The sequence below is a fragment of the Andrographis paniculata genome, unplaced genomic scaffold, assembly GCF_009805555.1.
Source record: "Andrographis paniculata isolate CXL003 unplaced genomic scaffold, ASM980555v1 Contig15END, whole genome shotgun sequence".
In the NCBI taxonomy this organism is placed as follows: domain Eukaryota; kingdom Viridiplantae; phylum Streptophyta; class Magnoliopsida; order Lamiales; family Acanthaceae; genus Andrographis; species Andrographis paniculata.
Genome location: NW_026137435.1, coordinates 1,054,124 through 1,064,652, shown reverse-complemented (window position 1 = coordinate 1,064,652; position 10,529 = coordinate 1,054,124). Strand labels below are relative to the sequence as shown.

At 28.3% G+C, this 10,529-nt stretch overlaps 2 protein-coding genes across 2 annotated transcripts; both read left to right on the top strand.

The window, feature by feature from the left end:
* The first annotated feature begins 570 nt into the window (after positions 1–570).
* LOC127262796 (benzoate carboxyl methyltransferase-like) lies at positions 571–3,363 on the top strand. The gene is made up of 4 exons (XM_051291627.1): positions 571–723; positions 1,643–2,020; positions 2,439–2,699; positions 2,807–3,363. Exons 1-4 carry the CDS (start codon positions 646–648, stop codon positions 3,182–3,184), a joined length of 1,095 nt encoding a protein of 364 aa, XP_051147584.1. The 5' UTR covers positions 571–645; the 3' UTR covers positions 3,185–3,363.
* A 4,350-nt stretch (positions 3,364–7,713) lies between these two features.
* LOC127260537 (benzoate carboxyl methyltransferase-like) lies at positions 7,714–9,933 on the top strand. Its single transcript, XM_051288296.1, has 4 exons — positions 7,714–7,788; positions 8,668–9,045; positions 9,203–9,463; positions 9,559–9,933. Exons 1-4 carry the CDS (start codon positions 7,714–7,716, stop codon positions 9,931–9,933), a joined length of 1,089 nt encoding a protein of 362 aa, XP_051144253.1.
* Positions 9,934–10,529: the final 596 nt, after the last annotated feature.

Below are 10,529 nucleotides of genomic sequence, written 5' to 3'. Positions count from 1 at the left end.
TTTATTTATTTATTTTTATTATCTAAATTTATTTATTTTTACTAAAAAAATAATATATATATTTTTTTTACTTTGTTTAAACCTTATGTTGAGAATTCTGTTTGTAGATAAATAATTAATGGTTGCGTTCCTTAACAGATTTTTAAGTGAGACGGTCATTCTACATCCGACATGGTATTAAAGTTAAGAGTAGGTTTCAAATTCGAGTCTCATCGTCCCCATTTGCGTGTTCAGAACTTTTATTTACGAATTGTTGAGGACTCCCGTTTGCGGGATATGTAACTAATGTCTTAGTTTCCCTAATAAGTTCGAGCTTTTAGGTGAGACGGTCATTAGTTTCCGACATGGTATCAGAGCCTAGGTTAGGTCTCGAGTTCGAGTCCCGCCCGTCCCTATTTTGTGGCATATGCATGTGCAAGTTTCAATAAATTCGAGCTTTTAGGTGAGACGGTCATTAGTTTCCGACACGAATAAATAATTAATAACTGTGATTCTCTAATATATATATATACATACATATATATTATATATATGGTCCCCAATAACGTTGTCCTAGTCTGTGGATGACTCTATAAAAGGGTATGTAATAATGTGTGGACTCTGCAGTTCATCACTCAAGATAAGAACATAAAATTTAAACTTGCAATGGCGAAAAGCAGCTTTGTTCTTCGAATGAATGGTGGAGACGATTCACTCAGCTACGCCAGCAACTCTGGCCTTCAGGTATGTAATAACATTATTATTATTATTATTTTTATTTAGATAAAATAATTATTAGGGTGTGTTTGTTTGGGGGTTTAGATTTTGAGTTGGGATTTGAATAGTAAAAATTTTGAATTTGAATAGTTGTATAATGTGATATAAATAGGTGTTGATGTGATGTTTTGAATGTAAAATTAATTTTTAGTATAATATAAAAAATAAAAAATAGGCGTTTGATTTGATTTTTTTGGGGGAAAAAAATTGGAATGAATAGTAAGATTTTGCAAAAATCTTACCAACGAACACACTCTAAATATAAATATGTAATGTATTAATATAGAAAATAAATAAATTTTTATGAAAAAATGTAGGGTTTATTCTTCATCCAACAAGTTTTGTTACTATAATTTATGATAAATATTAATAAAAATATGTAATATATTTATTTATATAATATAAATAATATATCTACTTATTCTTTTATAAAGAGTTCATAATTTAACATAAAATATTATTTTTTTATATTATCAACACATAAAAAAACCTAAAAAATTGGACAAATCGCTCTTTTGCAATAATAAACTCCCTCTTGCTATTATTATTATTATTATTATTAATCATTTGATATAGTTTATGTTACATGCACTATCACTACAAATTTAGCTGAATCCGCAACCCGCTGCATACGAAATTCGATTTTAGTGTGCATACACTTAATTACTAGGCAATTATTTTGACTTTTTCTTGTTATTTAATTCTAATAACTTTCTCTAAATATATATATATATATATATATTTCCTAATAAAACATCACAACCAAACTACTATTAAAACAAAAAAAAAATTCACTAACTAGACACTTATTTACCATATTATTGAAACGTTTTGTATTACATTATCATATCAATTTTATTATTAATTATAACATTTTCTTTTTCAGAAATTTGCGATGTCAAAATTGCGGCATGTGCTAGATGAAACTATCGAAGAAATGATGGTTAAAAATGGATCGATCGAAACATTCAGGATTGTAGACTTAGGCTGTTCATCGGGGCCAAACACTTTTATAGCAATGTCTCTTATAATAAAAACCCTAAAAAGCCTACATAGAGACGAGAGCTATCCTCAATATGAGATTTATTTGAACGATCTTCCAAGCAATGACTACAACAATTTATTCAAAATGTTGCCCGATTTCCATCGTGGGAGGAAGGATTGCTTCGTATTCGCTCTTCCGGGATCCTTTTATGGACGATTGCTACCTAGCAATAGCCTTCAATTTGGATATTCGTGTTACTGTCTTCATTGGCTCTCACAGGTTAGTTATACACACCAATATATAAGTTTGATTTCCAAACTGAGTAGGCTAGATCGGCATGACACAAATCAGTAAAACGGACAATATATATTTGACCATAAATGATAATACAATATACAACGCATATTATAATAGCACATAATATTATTTCATATAATATATTATATTATTGATTTCAACATAATAATTATATGTACAACAATAGTACAATATATAAACTGCACAACATATGCTTTTATATGACATAAGATTATGTTATATTATATATATATATATGAATGCACTGTCTGCCTTGCTAATTTGAACTCACTTGATCAAATTAATGTTTGTTATATATATGTATATATATGTTTATTGTTCAACATTTCACTATTATTGTTTACTACTCAAAATGATAATATTATGTTATTCTTATTAGATTCCTGAAGGGCTGGGGATGAGTAACAAAGAAAACATTTGCATTGTAAGAACAAGTCCTCTAAAGGCATTCGAAGCATACGCAAAGCAATATGAAAGAGATTTCTCGACGTTTTTAAAATGCCGAGGAGAGGAAATGATGCCTAATGGGCGTATGGTTTTGGCATTTGTCGGTAGAAAAAATGTAGATCACCGTTCTGAAGAAGATGTGTCAGGAACTCTTAGATTACTTGTAGAGACACTTTCTGACATGGTGAATGAGGTTAGGGTTCCAAAAATCATAAATTACCTCTGAGTAAAAGTATTCTTTGTAAAAGTATTCTTTTTCTCGCCTAATTTAAATTAATTTTCTACTTTCATACTTAACAGGGTCTCATTAGTAAGGAAGATTTGGATTCCTTCAACATGCCAATATACTATCCAAGCCAAAATGAAGTTAAGACAATAATTGAGCAAGAAGGGTCCTTCAACATGGATAAGATGGAGGCTTTCGAGGTTCCATGGGATGCTAATGGCTACAAGAACAATGATAATGAGGCTTTTGATGCGCACAAGAGTGGAAAATCAACTGTAGAATGTGTTCGTGCTTTTATAGAGCCAATGCTTACATATCATTTCAGAAACACTTCCATGGATATCGATTACGTATTCGATAGGTATGAACAAAATGTGGTGGAACATATACATGTCTCTATGGGGACACCTTCCTATCACACCTTGTTATTGTCTTTGAAAAGAAAATTTTAGAGGAAACAATATAGTATTATAGTATCAATTTCTCTTAATTGAGTTTCAACCTATCTATGGTTAATGAATGTGGGAAATGAAAACGATAGTTCATCTCCTATTATGTAATACTCTCTCCGTCCACTTACTATATATATATATATGTTTTGTTGTCCAAATATAAATATTTACTTTTTTAATTTGTATGAACTTCATTATATATTACAAATACTCTCATATTTATTCTTATTTACATTAATATCTTTATATTAACTTTATACCTCATAAGAATAAAATAGTCTTTAAATATTAAAACTATCATCAACGATCATTAACATATCATATTTATGAGAAACTTATATATAAATAATAAATATTTTCTCAATGGATGAAGAAAGTATATTAGTATATATACCAGTATTGTCATGTTATACTCCCTCCGTCCCAATTTAATGGAACTTTTTAGGGTTTTATATTATATTAAGAAACAATAGTATTTTATTGGTTAGTGGAAATGTGTAAGAGTTTTTAACATTTTTACCTTTTTAACTTTATGTACGAAGTAATTGTATGCATAATAATATATTTCTAATTTAAATAAAAGTTAAGGGTATTTTTGTAATAGTGGATTATTATTTTTTCTAAAATATAAAAGAAATACATTGAATTGAGACCGACGAAAATAATAAAAATTCTACTTTGAATTGAGATGGAGGAAGTACTATTATATTATAATACACTAAATAATATATAATTAATTTTATATTAGTGTTTGGGAACTATCGTTTACTCTCTATCAATAATTTAATTTTTTTTCACTCCCCAAAGCAAAGAAAAATTACATATTATATATATATATACATACTCAGAAATAAATAAAATACTGCTATAGAAATACAATAAAGGAGAGAAAAAATTAAAATGATTTTATTTATTTTTTAGGATTAACTAAAAGAATTTTATCTTTAAAGTAAAAAGTATAATACAAAAAGCCTATCATAATATCTTTGTATGAGGGCCATAACAAGATCTTGATCAGGACCATAAAACTTATGTATTTTATTAATATATAGTAAACACATAATTAAATTGAATAAATAATCTTATTTACTCTAATCATTTAAAGTAAATATACTTGTATATTATTACTATCTAATAATTATTTTTTATTTTTTTGTATTAAATTGGCCCGGACCTATTTAAAATTGAATGAGCCTGGTCTGGTTCTAAGATATTAAATCCAGAAGTAGCCCACCTAATGACCCGTTTTGTAATATATTTTCTTCGATTTATGTTTTTGTTTTTCTATATTTATATGAACAAATATTGGGTCCTAAATATAGAGATATATCTCTAAACAATGGGAAGTCATACCTAAACCAAAAGCCTAACAATCATGTATATGTATATACATGTATTTATCCGTTATTTATGATCGATAAGAAGAACAAAGAAGAATAAAGAAGTAGAAAGCATGAAACTAAAAAGAGAAAACATTAGTAAAATTATTGTAAATCAACATTAGTGTGTTGTTATGATACAAATTTAGAAGATTTATATTTATATATTACACTATATATGTATAAGAAGATAATGAAAATATAATAAAAATAATTTTATCGAATCATCCCTTATATACCAAAAAAAAGGGAAAAGCAAAACTGCCATTTCGAACATTAACATATAACTATATATTGATACGATATGATAAGAAATGCCCAATATAACCATACATGCATTCAAGTTTACCAAGATATTTCGAAAAATTGCATAGCTTAATCACCATATCTATGCTTTTCTTTCAAACGGCCTCACTAATTAGGAAGATTTGCATTCATTCAATGTGCCGGCGTATGCTCCAAACCGAGAGGAAGTCAAGAAAATCATTGAGCAAGAAGGGTCCTTCAAAATTGACAAAAAAGAGGATTTTGAAGTTCCATGGGATGCCAATGGGCACAAGCATGACAATACTAAGATTGTCAAATAGCTACATGAGTGGAAAACTAATAGCAAAAGGAATGTGTGCTTTGATTGAGCCAATGCTAGTTGATCACTTTAGAAACAGCACCATTATTATCGATGACCTATTCAACAAATACACACAAAAGTTGGCTAACCGTATAAGTTTCGTTGGAGAGACACCATCGAACGATAACTTGCTATTATCTTTGCATCGAAAATAATACACATAATTGATTCACTTGTATTATCTTTAACTGTTTGTATGTTTGTTTGTGTTTTGAAACAAAGTAGATGTCCTTTTAGAGGATTTTACCAAATTTATACTACTTTCATATAGTTCTCAGGGTCATATTACTATTTATGTGTTTCATCTTTAAATATTATTTATTATATCAAAATATTGTACAAATTAAAGAAAAATTACGAAAATATTTTAATTAGTGTCTTCTAATACTAATATAATGACATTTGTACAAAAAATTATAGAAATATAAAAAAAAAATTCCAATGTTAAGTACAATGATCCCAAAACGTATATGTAATCGTTAGAGGCTGATAGAGGAAGTATTATTTACTAAATTTTTTTCCACCCAAAATATTAAATCAAACATCTTATATTTTTTAAAATATTACACTAAAAATTAGTTTTATATTCAAAATAAATACATGTTTATATCACATTATACAATTATTCTAATTTTAAATTAATTTATAATATTCAAATATCAAACCCAAAATCTAAACACGCTAAAGAGTAAAACTCAGCAAAATTTTTGCGGCTTAATTTAAGGTTAATTAAAGAAATTAATTTTCAATTGAGTGTAGCAATTAATTCCATATTAAGAGTTAGATTGATGTTCTCTTCGTGGCTTAATTTGGCACCATTCTTTTTTTCTTTTTCCTTTTTTTAATTTTTTATTGTATAATTTTCACAATTTTATATAAAAATATACATCCTCCGTCCACGGGTAAATTTCTTTATTTGTCATTTTAGTCTGTCCAAATCAAAACTTCTCATTTTGGTTAAGGAAAAAAAAAGTAACTCTCAACTAAATAAGAAATTATCAATTTTGTAATGAGATTTTTTCGTTCTTAAATTCAGTTTTTATGTTACTAATGATATTAGAGATGGAACTACGTTAGCTACGTAAACTTTAGGAACGAGATTCCGTTACAAATATACTATTTTTTTTTTAGTGATAATCTGACTTTTTACTTTTTCACATTACTTTTCAAAAATAAAATGGACATTATATTACTTTATTATACTACATATTTATAAAATACTAATTTACCGTATGTAAAATTCAAATAGAAAAACTAGTAGTGGACGAAGAGAGTATTTTTTTTAATATTTTATTCAATCACTATTTAAGCCAAAAATTAAAATCAAAATACAATTAATAATAAAAATAAAAATAAAACTAATAATTTAAATCTTAACCAATTCCAACTCTTAAGATAATGTGAGACCAACATTACTGTTGGATTTGGCTCGAAAAGAATTTGAGGAATGAACTTGTATAAAGATTTTGTAAGCTTTATTAGCTAGCTAGGTCTTGGAGAACTGCCCCATGGTCTAACAAATTTATTTGAAAGAATATGAAGTAATTATCGATAAATCGAAGTGAGATATACCAAGAGATGGAGGGCCAATTAATGAATTACGGAATTTTATTTGACCGAAGGGCGTTAGATATATATTTGAAAGATACATGTTTACACTATCATTATTTGAAATATTTTTTTAGGATCTTACACTTATTTAAATAGTTTTTATCTTAATATAAATATGTACGATTCTTTATGAGTGACAATAAAAATTTAGTTTACAAAATAGTATAATTTAATATCATATCATTGATTAAGGCCATGTTTTTCGACCCAACATTGCCGTGTTTTGATCATGTCAAATGCTACATCAAATTTCATAACTACTACATCAAAAAACTTCATTAAAATTGTAACGGGGGAGTCTTTTCCGAAAAGACTTTGTTATACTAGAACTAATTTTGAGTATGATTTTAAAATAGAACCAATTATAAGTAAGATTAGGTCTAGCCAAATTCGACGAATTGAACGTTTTCTTTTTTAATCAAGCCCATACTCGCCAAGATTTAGCCAAACTTAAAATTTTAAAACCCTAAACTCGTCTTGATGTAATATTTTGAATTCAAATACGTCTCATTACCATCCTAACTTAATTTGACCAAATTAACTTTCGCCGCTAGGCTCGACGGCCTAAACACCAAGGTTTAAAGTTTTGAACTCAACTTATTGCACCTAATAATTCTAGATTACACAAATTAATGATTGTTAATACCTGTGGACTTATATCCTCCAAATATATATAATTAGATCTTGTCAAGATTCTAAAATTAATAATGTTTAATGCATATACGTGGACGATAATTCCTCCAACGAGAGAGAGATCCACGTGGGTAAATTAATTAAACAAATTTTAAATACAAGTAAATTGCACGTGCGCAAAAACAGTGTCTCGATGATTTTATTAATTATAAGAATGTGTGTGCAGTTCATCTCAGTTCAGTAGAGATAGAAAATAAAAGCTCCATTAAACCCTAACAATGGAGAAAAGCTTTGTCCTTCGAGTGAATGGTGGAGATGATGCATTCAGCTATGCCAACAATTCTGCCCTTCAGGTATGCATAAAAAATACTCTCTCCGTCGTTCAAATCTATGCTCACTTTTTTTTGTTTTGATTGTCATAAAAAAGTATTCTCGTTCTCTTTTAAAGTTAAAAATCATTACAATTTTGTATTTTTTACTATAAAAATAAAAAGTAATAATTATTACTTACTTTTATTAAAATTCGTATCCGATCAAATGAGTATACATTTGTATGACGGAGGGAGTATCAATTTTTGATCTTGTGAATTTTAGGTGTATATATATATATATGTATGTATATGTATTGGTTTGTAATAGCTCACATGTGAGATATATTTTCAATCTTTTGACTTTTGAAAATTTTGAGAACAATAATATTTGATTAGATATTTTGTTAAAAGGAATATGTTTTTAACATGATGGTTTTTGAAAAGTTTGGGTTTGTAAAATATTGTCAAAACTTCTAAATATATATAAGAAATGAAATCTATATTACATGGAGTTTATGAGATCAATTATAATCTGAATGTTTAATTAATTGTGAAATTTAAATACTTAAATTACCATGAACAAAAAATTCATAATTGGAATATTGGTTATGTGTCATTCTTCGAAAGAAAAAGATATATATTTACTCCTTTTGTCGTCAAATTGTATGGTCAAATGTTCAGGCACGAGATTTAATAAAAATAAATAATAATTGTTATTTTTGTATTTTATAATAAAAAATTACAAAAAAGAAAAGAATACCAAAAAGGAGAATAAATATAGATTTGAATGACGAAAAATAGATATATATATATATACATATATCTGTATATTTTATTTATTTGTCAAGATCAGGCTGATTGTTAGCATAAAGCCTGCAAAAATCTCAAAATTATTCATTTATCGTATCATTTTCTTCACAGAAATTTGTGATGTCAAAAATGTTGCATGTGTTAGAGGAAGCAATCGAAGAAATGTTCGTTACAAAAGGATTCAAGAAATCTTTCAAGTTTGTCGACCTGGGCTGTGCATCGGGGCCAAACACTTTGATAGCAACATTTTATGTAATGGAAACCATTAAAAACATATGTAGAGACGGGAGCTTGCCTCAGTGCGAGGTTTATTTGAACGATCTTCCAAACAACGATTACAACAATTTATTCCGAATGTTGCCTAATTTTCATCAGAGGATGGAAAATTGCTTCATATTCGGCCTTCCGGGATCATTTTATGGAAGATTGCTGCCTAACAATAGCCTTCATTTTGCTTACTCATGTTATAGTCTTCATTGGCTCTCACAGGTTATGTGTGTGTTAATTCAATAAATGATTATAAATTCATTAGCAAATGATAGTTTTACTAACCACCTAAGTTTAATTCTAAAAATATTGCTTCATATATAGTACTATTAATTTTTTTTACTACCTCTAAAAGTATAACATATGTTGTCATTAACAGATTCCTGAAAGGGTGGGAAGGAGAAACAAAGAAAATATTTGTGTTGCAAGAACAAGCCCTAGAGAGGTAATCGAAGCTTATGCGAAGCAATACCATAGGGATTTCATGAAGTTTTTGAAATGTCGAGGAGAGGAAATGATTTCCGGTGGCAAAATGGTTTTGGCATTTATCGGAAGAAAAACTACAGATCAATCTTCCAAAGAAGACACATTGGGACCTCTCGGATTGCTTGGAGAGACACTTTCGAACATGGTAGATGAGGTTAGAGTTTCGGAGAACCTAATATAATTACTTGCTAGTAAAAGTCTATTCATTTTCATCAAATTAAATATAGTTATCTCAATGCATATTCAAAGGGCCTCGTTAATAAGGAATATTTGTATTCATTCAATGTGCCGGCGTATGCTCCAAGCCGAAAGGAAGTCAACAAAATCATTGAGCAAGAAGGGTCCTTCAAAATTGACAAAATTGAGGATTTCGAACTTCCATGGGATGCCAATGGGTACGAGCATGACAATACTAAGATTGTCGATAGATACATAAGTGGAAAACTAATAGCAGAAGGAATGCGCGCTTTCATTGAGCCAATGCTAGTTTATCACTTTAGAAACAGCACCATTAATATCGATGACCTATTCAACAGATACGCACAAAAGGTGGCTAACCATATACGTTTCGTAGGAGGGACACCATCGTACGATAACTTGCTATTGTCTTTGCATCGAAAATAATACATATAATGGGTTCATTTACTAAATTGTATTTCCTCTGTTTGCTGGTAAATTTTTCATTTGACTTTTGTACGCGGATTAAGGTAAATTAGTATTTTATAGATATGTAATGTAATAAAGTAATGTTATGTTCATTTTACCTTCGAAAGTAATGTGAAAAATAAAAAGCACGGAGTATTTTGGTATTTAATTGATAATTACTTTTTTTTTAAATAAAAAAATATAAGAAGTTTTGATTTATACAGATTAAAATGAAAAGCATAAAGTTTAATAGTGGACGGAGTGAGTATTAGTTTGCATTGTTTGTTTGTTTATGTGTGTTTTTGAAATAGATATTAGCGTTGGAATTATTTTTTACTTCCTACTCGAGTTGGGCCAGTCGGATGAATATTGAGTGGGATTCACCATATAGCCTAAGTAAGCATTTGGATGAGGTCTCATGTATGGAATTTTGAATTGTATGAAAATTTAAAATTAATAAATAAATAAATAGTAGGATGTGAATCACATATAAGAGCTTGAAAGATAAATATAGAGCTTGCAAAATAAATATTTAGGGTGTGTTTGTTTTTTATTTTTTATATTATGCTAAAAAT

What these genes read in the sequence shown, in the direction of transcription:
- LOC127262796 (XM_051291627.1), top strand. Translation starts at nt 646, where the DNA reads ATGGCGAAAAGCAGCTTTGTTCTTCGAATGAATGGTGGAGACGATTCA. An exon ending in CCAGCAACTCTGGCCTTCAG is followed by an intron (nt 724 to 1,642) that starts GTATGTAATAAC and finishes TTTCTTTTTCAG; the next exon opens with AAATTTGCGATGTCAAAATT. An exon ending in TTTCTGACATGGTGAATGAG is followed by an intron (nt 2,700 to 2,806) that starts GTTAGGGTTCCA and finishes CATACTTAACAG; the next exon opens with GGTCTCATTAGTAAGGAAGA.
- LOC127260537 (XM_051288296.1), top strand. Translation starts at nt 7,714, where the DNA reads ATGGAGAAAAGCTTTGTCCTTCGAGTGAATGGTGGAGATGATGCATTC. An exon ending in CCAACAATTCTGCCCTTCAG is followed by an intron (nt 7,789 to 8,667) that starts GTATGCATAAAA and finishes TTTTCTTCACAG; the next exon opens with AAATTTGTGATGTCAAAAAT. An exon ending in TTTCGAACATGGTAGATGAG is followed by an intron (nt 9,464 to 9,558) that starts GTTAGAGTTTCG and finishes GCATATTCAAAG; the next exon opens with GGCCTCGTTAATAAGGAATA.